Raw genomic sequence first — 19634 nt, 5'->3', positions numbered from 1 at the left:
ATGAAAACAAGCTTTACATTTCCTTAAATAGTGTTTGCTTACCCGTAAAGACCAAATGTTCACAAGCCCACCAAGTCCACCTGATACCAAGGTTAGTCCATCAGAACTGAAGGCCACTGTCCGAACAGGTGTGATATGCCCTTTCAGCTGATAGATGCACTTCGTTTCAGCTACTTTCCTGTATGCATCCTAGAAATTAAATATCATCATTAGGGCATATTTTGTATTAAAAATACATCAAACATTTTACTACTCTGCACTTACCTTCTGCAGCTCCATCGCTCCCCACCCAAAAATATAAGGAAACACAGCAGTTTCTTCAACAAACATAAATTAGATAGATACAGTGGGTGTATTTATGGATACTTTGCTAGGAATAAATACTGAGAACATGCTGAGCAAGTATTTTTAAATATTACAGACAAATAAGAGTGAACTGTTTGTTCACTCCCAATCATCAGCACAATCTAGGTCTATTTTGCCTCTGTCACCCCAAGACAGATGCCTTCCTAAATCAGATATTGTTGCTTTCTGGACCACACTCCTTCTAACAAGGAAGGGAAGGATCTAGATTCCTCTTGCTACCTATGGTTCTCTTTACCTTGCCATTGGCTTCCTCATCCCACCATCCTTCTGAACAACGCAGACTGGATTGCAGTAAGACCAGCTCGTCTTGAGGAACAGTCCAAACACAAAGCAAACCATTCTGGCATCCTCTAAATAAAAATTAAGAAAAGCAATATTGAAGGGCCACAATTTATCAGTCAACAAAGTAGGGCAAGTTGGTTAACAATATAATCATGTTTGCACTAAAGGTTTTGCTTTTCAGTCTCCGGAAATCTTGCAAACTGCCTTCTCAGAACTTTCCCTAAATTACAAAGCTGGCAGAAGACAGGAGTCCACAGCAGAGGGGAACATAGAGATGAAGCCTGTCTCTCCTTTCATCTGGTGCCTGCTTTGAGGATGGGGGGGGAAGGTACATCCAAAGGATGGGTTCTACTACAGAAACATGACACACGTACTGGGAGAAGATGGTAAAACTGTGAACCCTGTGTCCAAAATTCTGGAACTATGGCGCCATTTTGTACTTTTATATTTAACAGAAAGAATGCAGAACCATTTAGAATCACAGAATCATAGAACTATAGAGTGAAGGGATCCCAATGGTCATCTAGTCCAACCCCTTGCAATGAAGGAATCTTAATATAGAATCATAGGGTTGGAAGGGACTCTATTTGGAATTTAAAAACAAAACAAAACAAAACAAAACAAAGGCAATACAGAGTTCATCCATTTGGACTTAAATAATAACTATTTTTAAAACAAGTAAATGCAGGGGGAAATGTCCTAGAAATCCATCAAAAAGCAGGCCTGTTTTTGTTTATGGATAAAATAAGCCTGAACTACTGAAAAGGATTACCAGCCAGTACAAAGATGAACCAAAGAATTAAAAGCAAAAGGTCAACTTACGTAGCCAGCAGGAGCTGTGGTTTGGGGCCTTTCCCTAGAAGGCTGCACCAGGCTATGGTATTCACAACAGCCTGGTGAGGAAGCAAGTACAGCTGTCGCCAGCAGCTCCCCATGTATCCCCAGAGCTTGACAGACTCTTCCTTGGCACAAGTCATGAGCATCTTGCCAGTTGGATCCCATTTCATGCTGACAATGGTGTCCTGAAGAATTGGAGGAGCAAGAAGGAAATACACTGTAGTAGAGCTGCCAAACATCTGGGATTTCCCAGACAATACAAGGATTTGAAAGGAAGTGACGTCTGGGGGGAATTTCCAGAAGGCGGAGCCTTGTCCTAGATCTTTGGCAATTACGAGAAATCACTTTTTTCATATACTTTGGGGTTTGTCTTAAAAAAGTTCAACAACTTTTGCGGTGTCCTGATTTTTACTTTTTGAAATACAGCATCTTTACACGGCACAAGTGCTAACTAAATAAACCCATTTGAAAAAATAACTCCCCTGTTTAAATAGATAGATGGAGAAGCTAACTTCTAAGAAGCAAGAGCAATTGGAAATGCTTCTCTAGGTCCAGGACGAAGGTATATGACAGGCAAACACCGTGACTCCAGACTGGTGAATTTGCCGCCTCCCCTGTGAAAACTCTGCAAGGGCCCACAAATAGAGAAATGGCATCTTGGCTCCTAAGATGATTCCCTCTTCTTTCCCTGCTCTCTAGCCGCTAGCAGTTGTACTTAGGGGTGCTTCACAAAGATAATTTAAAAAGTCATCAAAAATTAAATGACAAATAATGCGAAGGACCACTACTTTAACTGGTGACCTTAATGACAGAGGAAGACACAACTTTATATCTGTGTGACTAAGTCATAAAGTAATTTTAAGAACCTAACAACAATTAGAATGCAATGCAATTTCAGAGTGAGAAATGATTTCCCTTAAGAGTACAAGCTGGTCCTTTTGAAAGAGTTGTCTCAGACTTGTGCACATAAACTTAAAGTTTATTTTAATTCTCAAGAATTTTTCTGGGGGAAGCAGGGTGATGATAATGCCTGGCTTTACCTTGTGTGCATCCACTAAAACAATTCCTCCTTTCTCGAGTGGCTCTTTCGTGCCTATCAGCAACTTTCCGTCCATATAGCCTATTGCAAAAGGTTTGTCTTCACTAAACCATGCAAGGCAAGTAACAGACACTAAGGAAACAAATAGGAAAAAATGGATAAGCAAGTTATAATTTGCAGAATTTTAATTAAACTTCTTTGTACTGGAGAAAACAAGAGCAAAGCTGAATAAAGCGTAGGGGGAAGTGAGTGAGTGTGCATGCGCAGGAAAGGAAACTCCTCTAAAAATACCTATCACTTCCAATTGTCCTACACAATTTACTTGAAGACTAAGTGCCTAGAAATTTCCGAAATCAAGGACTAAGACTTACTAAGCACATCAGTTTTTTTTCACAGATATGGAAACAAATGTCCACATTTTTCTTTAATAGGTAGTCATAAATGTTCAGAGCTGAGCATATTGCACACCATAGGGCATTAAAGAACATAAATCCATCAGGCGTGGCCTTCATGAATGACATGAGTGAGAAACAGAGATCAAGTTCAGGCTGGCTCCCTGCAAGTCATGATTTTCAGAACAGCAACTGGCCTTGAGGACATGTGCTCTATCTCTTTCACCTATCGTAAGCAACTCATCCTTCCCAGCATTAACCTTGAAAAGGGCACCAAAGCAAACCAGAGTTAACCATACATCAGATTATTCCAAAACACTAGCTGGCATAACCATGGCTGGCATCTGCACTTAAGATTATGGTTTTAACTGAAGGTTAACTGAAGCTTGCGATTAACTCTCAAGACAAGACTTCCAAAGCATTCTAAGCTTCAAAAAGCAACATTTTAAAAAAAATAACCACTTTATAACATATCAGCAGCAGCTACTTACCATCCTTTCTGTAGCAGTGTTCCAATTCAACTCTGTGCATGGCAGAAACATCTAAAACTTCAATAAGTCCAAGAGATCCATCCATACGACCTACAAGGAGTGATTCTGGAGCTTCTCCTGTCCATGTTGCAGCTGGTCCTTCTTCTGGCCATGCTAGAGCAGACACCCAATGTGGCTGAACATCCAAGAGTCCTTTTCCTCCTAAGAAAGTAACGTGCGCCTAATTTTTCTCTATATTTTAATACCCACTTATTTCCATAATCCCAAAAGATGAAAACACATCCAAGAGCAGCACTGTCACTTCTGTAGCATTCTCCCCAGCCAGGCACTGCCAAAGCACTCTGGCAATTTTAACCTGTGATTGTACAAGCTATCAGATAGCCCATTCAAAGGCTCTTTTACACAGCAGGAGGACAGACTTTGGTTTGCTGCTGGTTGAGGATGTTTGTGGCTAGGAATCCCAAAAGCTTCCCCCTGCAGGTGTCTTGAAGGTCCCCCCCCCTCCCGACGAGCCCAGCAGAAGTTCTAGCATGTTTCAACCCAACTGTGAACCCATCTTCAGTTATTTATCCTCTTTCTCTCAGCTGCTGTTCCAAGCAAAGGTTAATTTTAAAAACCACTGTTGCTTAAGAAGCAGCTGCTGCCAATCCCAGGTTTTTTTATAAGACTGCTTGGCAGGGGGTTGGACTCGATGGCCCTTGTGGTCTCTTCCAACTCTATGATTCTATGATTCTATGACTTCAAAATCTTAGATGTCTAAACATTCAAAAGTGCAAAGTGTAAAGTGGCCCATGGATGCTGGGGGAGTTTAAAATTATTTGGATTTTTAAATGAATGATACCTATTAATCATGCGCTAGGTACCTAAATTAATCAGAAAGCAAGTGGTACTACACACCTGGTATTATTGACCCACAAAGTACACAGGATTATTACTTTGCTTTTAAAGACAAACTACTCTTGCCACTATGTGATCAAGCAGGACCAGCCCTACCATTAGACAGAAGGAGGTGGTGGCTTTTATATTTATGATTGTATTTCTATTCCCAAGGAAGAGGCGCTTATGGATTTCAGCCCTCAGGCACCATAATAACTTGTTCAGCTTTGGGTAATATGCACTTTTGTTTTATTCCATTTGCTGTTCCACTCTGGCAGAAAAATGTATCAGGCCAGTTCTATAATCAAGTTACATTCTACCCCACCACAATGAGGCTGGCTCCTTCTGATGACAGGTATGCGACATTCAATTGCATGTGGCTCATACCATTAACTTGCCATATGTTCACCATCTTCTCCAGAGCTCCAGCCAGGTACTTGCCACTGACACTCCAACAGGCGAGTGATAAGCTAGGATCACTAGGTGACCCCAAGTTCTCCTCTTCGTCCCCTTCCCTGAAATATAATTTTAGCTTTCAGTTAGAGGAACGTAGAAGGTAAAGCATATTTGAAACAAGTCAGTTTCTCAAACAGATAGCTCTATGTAAGCCATACAATTAAGTTGCTCTCAATCATTGGTCCAGCTTTGATCATACCTTAACCGCAAAATAATTTGGAAAGGGTATAAATGAAGCTCCACTCCAGACACTATTATTCTTGCAAAACTTAAACCCATCTATTGTAAAAGCTACAGCAGGGATAATAAACTTATGGTTTAGGGACAATAAACTTGTACATATTTTGTCAGGCTGCAGCTCCCATCATACCTGACCACTGGTTATGTTGCTTGGGACTATTTTTCTAGAAAAAGAGGTGCTGGAACTCACCATGAATGCCTCCCTTGTTCTCTTAGAATGGCAATGCAGCCCACCTGGAAGTTGCCAGAACTGAGTTCCAGTGGGCTCCAGCTGAAAAAAGCCCTGGTTGGGACTGGTGGGAATGCCCTATCACCTGCCTATGGGCTATTTTATGGCATGGTAGGGTATTCACTTACACTTACACTTAATTTAATTTTATTTACGGCTATTAGCCCATAAAATATGTACAAACGTAAAAGGGCAGAGGCATAAAGACCGATATATTCGGCACCAGAGAGAGAACACCACGATGCAAGGGTGGGACATTGAGCCGAGCCAAATAACAGCTTGGGGCCCGGAGAGCTCCAAGGGGTAGGGTATTCAATAAATCCTAAGGCAAGTACGGCCATCACTTCCCAAACTGAGATATAAATACTGTTCTAAGCTTGCATCCTGTTATTAAGGCTCCAGGAGCTTCAGTCTGTGATAAAGCCAAGCCAGTTTCCCTGTTTTGCAATCACTCTTGCATAGGGACCCTCATGCACTGTCACTGTGACTATTACACTGTTTCCTGTAGCTAGCAGCAGCTTTCCCAAGAAACACAGCTTCACTGAGGCTCCTTTGCAACACTTGGACATGATGCAAGATATGAGTACTTTTCTAAGCTGTTACACATTGATCACCATACATCCTGCAGCACCCACATCCAATTCTTAGCATAGCTAAAAAGAATAAAAATGGGATGTCAATGCTTTAATTAGTACGAACTTTTTGACAGTAAGAACTGTTCAACAGTGGGACAGACTCCCATGAGAAGTAGTGGACTCTCCTTTGAAGGTTTTTAAGCAGAGGTTGGATGGCCACCTCTTATGTATGACTCCTGCATTGCAGGGGGCTGGACTAGATGACCACCAGTGTCCCTTCCAACACTACAATGCAATGGTTCTGTGCACGACTTAACACCTTAGTCTCTAGGCAGTGTACAGTATGGCTTAAAAATACAATAAAAATAAAATCAGTTAGGGCTATCCCTAAAATAAAATAAATAAAATATTTTTTTAAAAAAAATATCTTCAGAAGGCACTGTTAAGTTCAACAGGGAGGAGTCCTATCTGAACTCAGCTGGGAGGGAGCTTTACTGAGCTGGGCCCACAATATTGGTTACGATGTCCCTTGTGGATATGAGCTGTGCATCCAAGCTATGAGTGATCAGGCAGAGATATGAGCAGTCCTTAAAGTATCCTGGACCAAGGACTTTGTAAATACATTTCTGTAAGTGCAGGGGAGAAGCTGGTTGCAAGGAATATCCCATGCCTTTGGGAATCAGCAAGCAGACTTGAATGCATCTGAACAAGGCTGTTTGTCATGGTTACAATGAAATCAAAGCAAAATGGCTGACATTAAAATAACACATGTTTAGCAAGCAATAGTACAGTGGTGCCTTGCAAGACGAAATTAATTCGTTCCACGAGTTTTGTCGTCTTGCGAGTTTTTTGTCTTGCGAAGCATGGTTTCCCGTAGGAATGCATTGAAAATCAATTAATGCGTTCCTATGGAGACTGCCTTCAGACCAGGTCCGGGGACAGCCTGTCCTGCAGCTCTTTTGAAGTCCGGCTGGGGTCCAAGGGATTCCCTCCCAGCCACCCGCATTTAAAAGCGCTCGGGGAAAGCAGCGCGCTTCGCTGCTTTGCCCAGAGTGCTTTTAAACGCGGGCGGCTGGGAGGGAATCCCTTGGACCCCAGCCGGACTTCCCGCAGCTCTTTTGAAGTCCGGCTGGGGTCCAAGGGATTCCCTCACCGCCGCCCGCCTTTAGAAGCGCTCGGGGAAAGCAGCGCGCTTTGCTGCTTTCCCCGGAGTGCTTTTAAAGGCGGGCGGCTGGGAAGGAATCCCTTGGACCCCCGCCGGACTTCAAAAGAGCTTCGGGAAGTCCGGCGGGGGGCCAAGGGATTCCCTCCCAGCCCGCCCCGCTCCGCTGAAGTTTAGAGGGAGCCTGTGGGGAAAAACTCAAAAAAAAAAATTCGTTTTGCGAGAAAGGCCCATAGGAAAATTTGTCTTGCGAAGCGGCTAAAAATCAGAAAACCCTTTCGTCTTGCGCGTTTTTCGTTGAGCGAGGCATTCGTCTTGCGGGGTACCACTGTATTAATATAGTTTAATAAAATGGGATAGAGGAAATGAAGTTGCATTAAGCATGTAGAAAATTGAACTTACAAAACATGCATTTGAGTAGGCCCTTGATAACTCTCCTAGCTAATATTTTACCTACAAAGCTGGCACATTAAGCTGACTGAATCTAACTTCTCAAAGGATCACTTACAATTTGTTGAACACACATGTTTGTTGCAGTGAGTACTGCTTCTTCGTAACATTCCACACCCGAATTGTTCCATCATTGCCACTTGTTGCTAATAGCCCTTTTTTGTTGCACCACACACACGTCATTACCTACAGCAAACAACAATAATAATTGCGAAGTTACAAGGCAAGCATTTAAACATTTGTACTTCAAAATACAAGTAACATGCAATTCTCTAATGCAGCCTTTGTCAGCCTCCAGATGTTTCAGACTATAACTCCCATTAGCCCCCAGCCAGCAATGGCCATATGATGCTGGGGCCGATGGGAGCTCCGCTGTACCAATCTACAGCTGTGCCATGAGAACAAGTCCCATGCTTAATGCACTAGACAGTAGTTTAACAAGCACCTCTTGGAGAAATGCCATTTAAGAAACAGTGATGTAGATATTCTGAAAGGATTATTACCCTGTTCTGGTGAGCCTCCAGCTTGATGAAGGAGCATTTGCGCAGATCCCCACCCATATCTGCAAGTGTCTGTGGGCTGGTTTGATTATCTCGATCTTGAGCTGCAAGAGTTCGGACAAGCTGCTGAGCAGCCCACTGCCTATGTTGCGAGGACAACCTTGAAGAAAGGCAGCAAGCTGCTAGTGCATTAGCCAGCTCCAGAGGGCCTACAGTAGAAGGATCATAGGAAGGATGGGCATACAAATGGGCAATTATACCTGCTTAGACAAAACAATGAGATGATGTCTGGATGAGTGACAAGAACAGATAAGGTTGAACATTATTACCCACAAAACAAGAATGGAAGGAGGACCCAGCCCACACACCTGAAATCTCCAAGGAGCTGAAAAAAACTCAAGTTTTCATGTATCCCCACTCCTTCACTCAGCACAAAACTGGTATGCCTTCTCCACCTGTTTCCCCAAGAACGTTGCTAGAGAGCATTCAACACCATACACACTCCCCTTTAAAACATTTCTCTTAGTATGTTAGAGCACAGAGTGCTCGACACCATGTTAAATTGCAATGGCAATTTTGCACTGGAAGAGACCTGCTTAACCAGGCCCAAGGCCTTTCTAGTCCAATAGCCCCTTTCCCACAATGACCATTCTTATGGGCAGCCTACAAGCAGGCTATGAAGACAATAAACTTTCTCCTTCCAGCGTTGTCCCCCCACAAGGTATACAGAGGCATGGAAGTAATATACAAGCATCGTGACTAGCAACCATTGATAGCCTTCTCCTCCCTGAATTTGTCTAAACCACTTTTAAAGCCATCCAAGCTGCATCACTACAGCTTGAGGATGCAAATTCCACAGTTTAACTGTGCACTTTTGAAGAAGGAATTCCTTCTGCCTGTCCTGGATTCTAACAGTATGAGAATCTAAATTTTCCTAAACTGAAAATCTCCCAACATAACCTTCCCTCATAGGAGAGTTGTTACAATTCCCAACCATTTTGGTTGCCACTCCATGGCTGCATAATATCCCTTTTGAGATGCAATGACCAGATTTGCAGGACCCAAATACAGCCAGTGCACGTACAACACTGCCAATTGCTTAAGGTGCCTCTGCCATTTTTTGGAGACCCCCACCACTGCAGCACAACAGCTCACTCCACTTAATAGGGTCCTCCGCCCTTTATGGGAATTTTCCAAGAGGCAGGGTTCTATGGTGAGGAGTTTGGGAAGGCAGGTTTTAGTTATGCATGCTTAACTCTGGGTCCAACTAACTGATTTTTAAAGTTTTAGAAAATAAATCCATAGCCATTTTACCACTCATTTCAATAGGTCAAGAATGTTTCATTTCATGTGGCTGTAGCTTACTTTTCCTTCCAAAAAGGAAAGGCAAAGCAGCCAACAACAACAACAGAGGAAAGCAAATGCCATAATACAAAAACCAAAAAAATATTCTCAACCTTTGTCTACCCATGAAATGGTGAGAAACACTAGGGAGCTCTCATTTCTGGTGCCTGTACTTAAAATGATGCCCTGTTAAGAATAAATACCTTTCTTTTCAACTTCTGTTTTATCATAATTTGGCCTCAGTTTGGCTCCCTTGTCTGCCAACAAGGCTACTAACGCTTGAGTCACAATAAAGTTGGGTGATGTTACAAGCTTATTCTCTTCTGCTATTCCTCGCAGAAAGCTTGGCAGGAATTTTCGTTGCACTGGATCATCCACTGTAGTCAAATTGACACCAGTTGCTGCGGAAATCAAGTTCTAAAAAACAAGAAATGAACAAAACACTGTAACAGCCAATATAAGTATTTTCAATTATACACATCATTTCAACTGTACAGATTTTTTCAAATAAATGCAGATGCCTAAAAGGTAGATATAATTCTAGTTATTAAGCTGTGTCTATTAAGGAGATGCTATTGCTACATATTAGGCCAAAGGCCATTAACAGTAGCTGTTAATTTAGGGACAAAGTGTGTGTGTGTGGGGGGGGAGTATTTACATGTCAGCATTCACATGCAACAAGTCAGACCTGGTTCACCTGCAATGAGTAGTGTGTTGATACATGTTGCCTGATCACATTGCTGGTGGTTGTTCATTGGTAGTTAGGCAGAAACCAACCATAGCCCTTGCTTTAGATACAGTGGGAAAACAAGGCTTCCAGGTGTGTTTATCCCACTCACAGAAGCAGGAGTAATGTGGAAGCAATCAGGCAGCATGCACCACTACAAGGCCTGTTCCAGATAAACCACGATTAGCCAGCAAGTCTTATTGTTATGTGTGAATACAGCAATGGATTGCTCTTCCATGTGTATCTTTGGAGGACAACTAGACTGGATGAACTTTCAAAGTTAAGAGAAGTGACTGCAAATGTTGGGGGAGGGGGGAACTAAGCCCTGTGCCACATGCTCTCCAGCCATATACTTCACTGCCACAGAAAGCAAGATTGTTCATTGCCTTGTTGGTTCCAGAGTTTAAAGGTATTATGGACATTGTGATTCAAATAATGTTCAATTTAAAAGTACTCACTCTGCAATGCATAAGCACACCATGTTCCTTTTATACCAGATGCCCATTTTCAAAATTCTCATTTTGTCTGGTGTTATGAGGTTATTTGTTAAGTATGTTAGTTATCTAACATACTGCATGTTAGTTATCACTACTAATGTTACATAATGGTTAGTCCATGTACATTGCCAAGTAGAGAACACTGCATGAAAACTAAGCAAACTTGCTCAAAGTTTTATAACAACAGCACTCACTCAATGCCAAAGTCAGAGGAGTGGGAGAAACTGGGTATGGTGATATACCAAAAGAGGATTGCACAGTGCTATGCCTTTAACCAAATCTCCTAAACCCCATTTCCCTTGGAAATACGCAATATTTCAGAGATTTTTCTTTTTAAAAAAGCAATTGTTATATGCCATTTCTTGGGATAACTTCAGAAAGAATAGATTTAGTACCAGAAAATAAAAACCCAGAGCAGAAGGATGGTTGATCCTACCTGGGTACACAGTTGAACCAGCAGTTTTGCAGCACTTGGGGTATTTGAAGCTAAACAACCAACAGCTGTGCTCAGATAGGCCAAGCAGGAAATGGGCTTGCTCATTTTGCTATGCACGCCTCGAGATCTCTCAGAGGAACCGGATACAGTACAGGGACTTGTGGAGAGGCCTGCTCTCCCTGCTGCAGCCAGGCACATCAGTCGGACCAAGGTTCGGATATCGGTTAAACCCAAGGACTCAAGCCCAGCTGCAAGACTGCAACTAGACCCACTGTTGAGGAAAAAAAGGCAAGTTTTTTCTGCCTACTGACACCCCACACAAACACAGCATTCACATTTCAAGGCATCTATTATACATTGCAGTGGTCATAAAAAACCAAAGGACTGCAGCTCAGTGGTAGAGAATCAACCTCCAAGTTGGGCTAGAAATGTTCCCTGCCTCAAACCCTGGAGAACTGCTGCTAGTCAGAGTACACAATATTGATCGAGTTGGTCTGACACAGTACAAAGCAGCCCCTATGTCTCTAAACCGAGTATAGGATAAAGAGTACAAGTTATTGTTTTTCTGTCAAGGAGAATATTAAGTCAGTCCTCAGAAAGTCAGTGTCAGAGCAGCATACCATCATTATGTCTGCAATCAGGACCAGGGAAAAGGAAGGAAAGGACACTGGCAATCTACATCTGTTTGCTGTGGATGCAGGAGAACATGAGCCCTAGAAGTGGGAGGTGCCTCCTAGTAGCCCTGCCCCCTGGTCAAATTTTCCTTTGTTTCAATAGACTGTGAATGGAGAGTGTCCCCACATTTGGACCACTGGATAGAGCAATATGAGGGGTAGCCAATGTGGCATTTTCAAGATGTTTTGGACAACTCTCATCAGCCCCAGTCAGCTTGGCAAATTGTCAGGGATAATAGGAGTTATAGTTCACAACATTTGGGTGATACCATGCTAGGTATCCCTGAGACACAGAGAGATTGTCAGTGTTCAAAAAATTTTCTTCTTACTAAAGAAAAGGAATTATCTAGAGGGGGGGGGGGACTTGCTCTGAAATTAACACGTGCCTACTTTGGAAAGCTTGCACTAAGATGGGAATTAGCCATGTGTTATCTCCTTGTGTTATCTAGCAGATTTTTTACCATATTCAAAAGTTGCTTAGTTTCTATTTTGCTTTGCATTTTGTTTCAGATAACACCACAAGCTAACAATCACAGGGTCATTGTTCAAATCAGGTCCTCTAGAGCTTGACAAACCTGACAGAAAGGAGTGAGAGGGCTCTCATGACCATTGTTCTTGCCAAGAGGACTTGAGCTGCCGCCGTCACCCTTCTTAAAGCCATAACACGGTCGTGTGGATTTACCAGAGCAGCAGCTTGTTCTCCCAGAGTAATTCTGCCAGAAGAACTTTTTTCTATGGAGCCATGGCAACCTTGAATTCAAGGAGTGACAAGAAAAGGAAACATTGGAGCATGTGCAAATTTATACCCAAATAATTCTATGTTTTGCAAGTCACCTTGAACATTTTAAATAAAAAGTTAACTCATCAATGTTTAAATGTTTTTTAAAAGTGACGGCAGTTGCAAGTGTGAGACCTAATTCAGGAGGTGAACCTGCACTTTCCCCAAGGACTCGAGTGACAGAAACTGCACAAGATAAACACAATGGGTCATCTCATGCTGAAGTTAATGCTGGGCGGTTCAAAACCCTCTCTCACTCCCGTTTCCATCTACCTCACCTCAACTGATGGGAGCACTGCACTGATATCTCTATATCATTCATCATCCCACTGACTACAATTGGAAACAAAACGGTGGACTAAGTGGTCCTTTGGTTGAAGCCAGCATTGTTCTTGCACGGAAGGGGTAGCTGAATAACTCCACTCACTGAGTCAACAACATACCTATGATTTCTTCAGAGGATGTCCCTTACATCATCTTATGTACCAAAAAAAGCCCTTCTGCTTTTACTCAACCCTACTCTCATGCTTTCCTTTCCCAATACAACATTCCCTGCAGATCCTTAAAGGGCGGAGGGAGATGGGAATAAGTGGTTTTGAAGTTTTCCTAGCTTTGGATGACACAGGAGGAAGCTATGAAAAAACATCTATTCCAAAGTAATAGTACCACCACCTAAAAACAGATGAAGCCAATTAATTTGGCTGCAATTTCACAGTGAGTATGTTCAGGATAATGACCAAGAAAAAACAGTGCAAGACTTCAGGCAATTATTTCTCTATGTAAAGTTTACCTATTTGCATCAGTGTTTCCTCCATACTATTGGTGGCTGTGACCATGGCAACTGAGGCTCCCAGTGGATCACTATCCGGGAACTGAACAGGCTCAGGTACAATACGGCGATCATTCAACCCAAGGGGTCCAGCCAACAGTTCAAATTCCTCTTCACCCGTCAGCTTTTCATCCTCGTCAACATCCAACATGTCCCAGTCTTCTAGCATGAGAGAAGTAAATTGCAGTTAGGTATACTATTTTAAAGCAAAACTTGAACTATGCACTTGTGTCATCTGAAAAGACCTGCATAAAGAAGTACCTTCATAGACACTGTCTTGCTTGCCTATCAGGTCGGGTGCCTGTCCTTTATATCTGCACCAAAAAGAGAACACAACAATCTGCTGTTAAATCGAACACCCCATCTTTTTCTTTTTTTTAAGTATTGTAGTCTTTTCTTGATTTTCTTGTTGTTGTTTTTTTATGAAATATAGATTCCTCTTCAATTTTTCAACAGTCTTATCAAAGATGCACCACAATATCTTTCGAGATGCACCCCAGAAACTTCTGACACTACCAGTTCCAAGTTCCAAGCAATAGCTGGGCCAAAGAACTGAGAGTCTGTATGTGATTTTGTGTCAGGCATTGAAACCCAAACTTTGTATAAAGCATCAGAATGAAATGCTGATTTTGAAAACATTATCTTAACAGTCTAATATTTGATTTCATAAATTATTTTAAAATGTGACAATTTTATTCTTTTCCCTCATGCAAAGAAGTTACACAGGACTTCATTAGCAGCTCACATTTGAAAGTCTGGAACAAACAGGACTGCCAATAAGTTTTGATGCTTGTGTATTTCTAACCTTCCTCCATATGGAGGCACCCTTATATCAAGTCAAACCACTGGCCCCACCTAGGTGAATAGTCTCTACTTCTGGACAGAAAATTCATGGCCCTCCAGATGTTTTGGACTCCAGTTCTGATCATTCCAGACCATCAGCCATGCTGGCTGGGGCCGAAGGGATTTGGAGTCCAAAAATATTTCTCCATCTCTGCTCTAGCAAGGGTTAGATGCTATCTCCTCCGGATGTTGCTGGATTACAACTTCCATCATTCTCCATTGTGCTGACTGGGGCTGATGGGAGTTTGAGTCCAACAACAATCCTAATCTAATTGGCAGCAGCTATCCAAGGTCTTAGACAATTTGTAAACAATATTGGACTATTAGTCAGTGTAGACCAGTACAGTCTACTGACTGGCAGCGGCTTTTGAAGATCTCACACTAGGGTCACTGGGGATTGGACCCAGCACCTTTGCCATTCAGAGGATATGCTCTGCTTCTGAGCTGTACCCTTCTAATGATGTCAGGGGAGCCCTGTGGCAGGGGTTAGGATGAGACTTGACTTGCCCAAGGCTACCCAATGGAGCTTTCTGGCCATGCAAGGATTTTAAACCAAGCTTTCAGTATCCAACCCAACACTCTAGTTACTGTACCATATTGGCTCATGAAGTTCAGCTCTTTTATGATAAGTGCTTCCTTTTTCCTTTCCTTTCTTTCTTTTTTCCAGCAAAGGGCATCACAGGCTACACAGTCTTTGGTACCTTTCCGAGGAAGATGTCTTAGACTTGCTCTTCAAGGTCAAGTATTTTTCTCGGCAGCTGCCACACAAGAGGTAATAGGGATTCCCACTTCCACATTCGCCACCAAACCATCCATCCACATAGGAGCCATTGCTGCGGTAGCCCTGCCGGTTTGCACTGCGCCCACAGCCAGGGTGGTTTCTTTTCATGTGTTGATTGAAGCTGACAACGCTGGATTCACACAATTCACATACTACCACTTCTTCTCTGTCTTCAGATTCGCAAACATGCTGCACAGTGTAATCATGCAGTTATAATCATGTACACACAGAAAAATCTAGTATTTCTATTGTATTTTAATGGACTGTCATAACCACAGCTGACTCAGCAGTTCTCAGTTGCAGCTAATTATGGAGGCAATAAAAAAAACTGGAAATACAGTGGATTGTCATAGTCAACCTTTGAATAGGTGCCCTTCAGATGTTTTGGATTACAACTCCAATAAGTCCCAGCCAGGATGGCCAATAGTCAGGAATGGTGGAAGTTGTGGACCAAAAAAGCTAGAGGGCACTAGGCTGGCAAAGGCAGCTGTAGGTCAACAACTTCAAATATATTAAAGTTAGCAGTTCGTACTTTACTGGCAACCTAATCGCATGAACCTTTCTTTGACAGGGTCAAAGAAAAATTCATGCCAAAAGTTCAGTCAAAGTCTAAAAATCAAGAGTCTTATTTTCTGCCTATAAATCCCAAGTTTCTTGAGTTAAAAAAAAATGGCCTACAGATGCTTAATTCACATGCTCTGCATACTTTGCAAAGCTGTGCAAATAGGTCTTACAAATTGGTTTGCTTTCAGTTTATTTTATGAGGAACTCTTAAGTAAAAGGTGGGGGGGGGGAAATAGGAAGGTTTGCTGGTTTTATTGAACAAACAAATTCACCCTAATATTAGCAGGAAAAATACTTTTTTTCTCTAGCTCTTGCAATTGAAAGGAAAAGCCTAAAGTAAGAACTGCTCAATACATTTAGGCAAAATGAGGATGTAGATGGTGGTAGAATTCTGGACTGTACCACTACAACTGCAGGGTCATATTTCCGGGGGAAGGGTGGTCCATAAAAAGCTTCCTTCACTTAGTAAATTAACTCACAAGGAAGAAAAGTTTAGCATCTTTCTTCCTGATGAACTAATTTACTATAAGCATAGAGAGTTCAAATACCTGAGGCCAGCTCCCTGAAATTTGAGGCAGCCTAGTTTGCCACCTCATTCTGTTTAATGTGCAGATTGGCTCAAAAGCCTCATCATTCTACAGACACTACTGCACTATTTAGTCCATCTAGCTCAGTATTGTCTACACTGACTGGCAGTGGCTCTTTAGGGATTCAGGCAGGAGGTCTCTTCCCACCCTACCTGGGTATGTCAAGGATTGAACCTGGGACCTTCTGCATGCAAAGCAAGTGCTCTACCACTGAGCTACAGCCCAATAAATTTGGGTGCATTTGTTAGATCCTAATTCAAAATAAGGGCAATTATGTCTTCACTACTCAAGCATAGCACTAGACATCTTTAAAGCCTATGGTTTTCAGCACCTTCAGCAAGATGCTAAGCCAAAGACACCTGCTTACTTGAAGAGGCAGCAAAACATATATGAACACTGCTGTGAAAACATCAAAGCGCACAATGATCATCTCAATCTGAGAAGCACTTTAAGCAGCAACTGTTGCATTGAAACTATACAGGATATTGTAACTAGAAACAATTTAGCATATTCCCAAAGCATTAAACAAGGTACAATCTTCAATAAATTTCTCTCACACTGGAGAGCTCTTGCATAACCGTCATTCTGTTCAAAATAAAAGTTCTACAACAGCCTTCCCCAATGCTGGCCTCCAGTTGTTAAGGGCAACCACGCTGGATGAGTTCAGGGGGAGCTGTAGTCCAAACCACCTGGAGCATACCAGGTTGGATAATTATTATTATTTTTTTAAAAAAAGAAATGTACTGTTCCAATGTAGATAATTCCAGCTGATGTTTGGGGTTGCTCTTTGAGGCTGATTTTTGGCCGTGTTTGGATGACTTCAAGCCCCAATTTGTCCCAGCCGTGACTTCACCCGCCCCACAGCTGACATCAAACATGACATCAGGTGTGGGGTAGGTGTGCATGCCCAAACTGGCCTGCCTGGGGGCAGGGGTGCTACTTGGGCCTACAGGCAGAGTTTTCCTACCCCTGATTTAGGGGAATATTAACCACTCATCATCTCTGATGAATGAAATCATGCAACTGTCTAAAAAACTTTTTTACAGCTTGCCTGTTTTTCCTTTAAAATGTCACGTGACTTAATTAGCAGAAAAGACAGCTGGCAAATGGGAAAGCAGTCAAAGTAAAGAGAAACTGTTTCTCATGAAATGTACCAATGAGAACTACATGATGATATTCACTTGTGCTGTTAAGAGCCTGGAATCATCCATATAAGGGTTAGCAGCAATAATGTTAATAAAACAATTGCTTAGGTAATGCATAATGTTATTTCATTTCCTAGAAAGCAAGTAATAAGCAAAGCAGCCCCAGCTGCAATCACACACACCCAGGTAGGCCAATCCAATACCTCCGGGATCCACATTCCTAGAATGTCATTATCACTGGCAAGATCCTGCCCAAACATGGCTTCCATGGCTTCATCATCCAAGTCAATTTCTAACTCCTCATCCAAGTTGAAGTCATACAACGCTCCAGGGTCTTGTGGCAAGGAGATCCCTTCTCTCCGGCTCTGATTCCTGTGCGCCTGTACAGAGCGGTACAATCCCGCTTAAATCAGAGAGAGAGAAAAGAAGCACACAGTTTGTTTTGCGGGTTAGTAGTAGCAGTACACGCTAGCTATGGTCAAAGCTGCAACTTAGCAAAATGGGTGCTGTGATGGATAAAGACACTTAAACTGCAGGACCTCTTAGGAGAGATGTCATTCACATTTCAAAGTGAGACACACTGTGCTACTCTCATTCACTGGCCAACACCAGCACCACCAGGCCCCAAAGAATAGATGTCATTCACTTACATGGGGAAGCAGGGGCAAATATAAGGACTATACTTGGTCCCCTGACTCCAAAAGCAGGGCTTCCTTCCCTAGCCCCAACAGTTTGGGTTGATGGCACCTCAATTTACTTTGTCACACGAAACTTATCAGCCACAAAAATCTTCATCATTTCTACGTAAGTCCCACTCTGGGTTCTGTTTCTTAACCACACCATTCTGACAAGATTAGAAACTGCTCTATTATACACACACATATGAAAATGTTAAGATACACACTGACACATACAAGGCTAGCAGAACACATTTAAAGTTCTGTGCTACAGAGTACATGCCCTCTTCAGCAGGGATGAAAAGAAAAGGGTGTTGAAAAATATTTTCAAACACCTACCAGCACGGGCTAGCAGCGTCCGAGCAGCTAAGTCAAATTTGTGCCTCCTGGTCACTGCTGATCGACCCCTTGAGGTGGGTCCACTTCCAGATGCTGCATTTTCTACGTGTTCCATACTATCATGGCTGAAATGTACAAATAGTTTAGAAATATTGAAATGTGTCAAGTATTCATTAACATTAATCCAGATTGGACATCGGACCAAGAAGGGGGTAATGTTTATATTGTCTAAGCGCTTGTTGTAGATAGCCTAACTCTCATAAAGCATAGAGGCCTTGATTTCTACTAAATTAGGTCCCAATCGCCAGTTATTTGCTCCATTGTAGGACTGCTCTAACTAGAACTGGAGAAATGTATAGCTCTGCTTTTATTTCTAACTTCTGAATGTATAACTCATAATACGCTCAGTCACTTTTGCTTTACCACAGATTAGGGTCTTTATTTAGATCAGGAATGTGAATGCATTAGTTCTTCTACTGTGAAAATTGATCTCCATATGCTTTCTTTCTTGTAATAAACAACTTGGTGTGATTATGTTTGTGGAGAGTAAGTATAAGTTAGGCACATGTTAGAACAGCACTTGATTTATCTCTCTCTCTCAAGCGACAGGTTTCTGGGGTTCTTATGTAGGGAAGAGACATATAATGCCTTTTGTGTCTTGCCTCTTAAGACAGATTTTTCAGAAAATATTTGAGAACAGAAGAGCCCTGCTGAGCTAGTCAGCACTCTATTTCTCACAGCAGTCAACAAGCCTGAGCTGGCTGTGGCTGACGAGGCTTGTAGTTCCAAACAGCTGGAGAAACCTGATTGGGCAACACTGCTCTGAACTATTGGTTAACAGACTTGGCCTCCATGGGTTTCTCTAATCCCATCTAAGATAGACTGATTTTAAAAAAACTAATGCATATTTTAAAAATAACCATATTGCATATTTTAATAGTAAACATGGATGAGAGCCAACAAACTGAAGCTCAATCTAGATAAGACTGAGGCACTGTTAGTGGGTGGTTCCCTAGACCAGATGGCTGGGAAGTTGCCTGCTCTTGAAGGAGTGGGTCCTTTGCTGTCACATGAGGCTCAGGCGGCCTCAGTGGAGCAGAGTGTGTTCTATCAGCTTTGGCTGGTGGCCTAGCTGCGCCCCTATCTGGACAGGGATAGCCTAACTTTTGTTGTCTATGGTCTGGTATCCTCTAGGTTAGATTACTGCAATGTGTTATATGTAGGGGTGCCTCTGAAGACAGTTCAGAAATAGCAGCTGGTGCAGAATTCAGCGGCTAGGCTGCTCACCGGGGCAACATGGTTTGAGCATATTACACCAATCCTGGGCTGAGTGCACTGGCTGCCAAATAGTTTCTGGGCTCAATTCAAAGTGCTGGTTTTGACATATAAAGCCTTAAGCAGCTCAGGATTGCAATACCTCAAGGACCACCTCTCTCCATATGAACCTACCTGGACCCTGAGATCATCCTCTGAAGCACTTCTTCCTGTGCCTGCTCCATGAGAGGTCTGGAAGGTGGC

At 42.4% G+C, this 19634-nt stretch overlaps 1 protein-coding gene across 50 annotated transcripts in view; it reads right to left on the bottom strand.

The window, feature by feature from the left end:
• The window catches only part of HERC1 (HECT and RLD domain containing E3 ubiquitin protein ligase family member 1), a 109078-nt gene that overhangs the window by 20922 nt on the left and 68522 nt on the right, over positions 1-19634 (bottom strand). For 8 of the 50 annotated variants that reach the window (XM_083475436.1, XM_083475443.1, XM_083475398.1 and 5 more), the window contains 16 exons: positions 18117-18241; positions 17304-17503; positions 14725-14993; positions 13442-13494; positions 13142-13342; positions 12149-12323; positions 10900-11170; positions 9443-9656; positions 7899-8158; positions 7454-7581; positions 4671-4798; positions 3408-3608; positions 2526-2656; positions 1471-1670; positions 602-716; positions 43-189 (listed from right to left, as the gene is read on the bottom strand). In XM_083475436.1, the coding sequence (XP_083331562.1) occupies positions 43-189; positions 602-716; positions 1471-1670; positions 2526-2656; positions 3408-3608; positions 4671-4798; positions 7454-7581; positions 7899-8158; positions 9443-9656; positions 10900-11170; positions 12149-12323; positions 13142-13342; positions 13442-13494; positions 14725-14993; positions 17304-17503; positions 18117-18241 (2818 nt within the window). Of the gene's footprint in view, positions 1-42; positions 190-601; positions 717-1470; positions 1671-2525; positions 2657-3407; positions 3609-4670; positions 4799-7453; positions 7582-7898; positions 8159-9442; positions 9657-10899; positions 11171-12148; positions 12324-13141; positions 13343-13429; positions 13495-14724; positions 14994-17282; positions 17504-18116; positions 18242-19634 lie in introns of all 50 variants that reach the window. The other 42 variants (XM_083475402.1, XM_083475408.1, XM_083475420.1 and 39 more) reach the window with 13 other exon arrangements.

This window comes from Podarcis liolepis, assembly GCF_965112155.1.
Source record: "Podarcis liolepis genome assembly, chromosome: 14".
NCBI lineage: Eukaryota > Metazoa > Chordata > Lepidosauria > Squamata > Lacertidae > Podarcis > Podarcis liolepis.
This window is presented reverse-complemented; position numbering and strand designations above follow the sequence as displayed.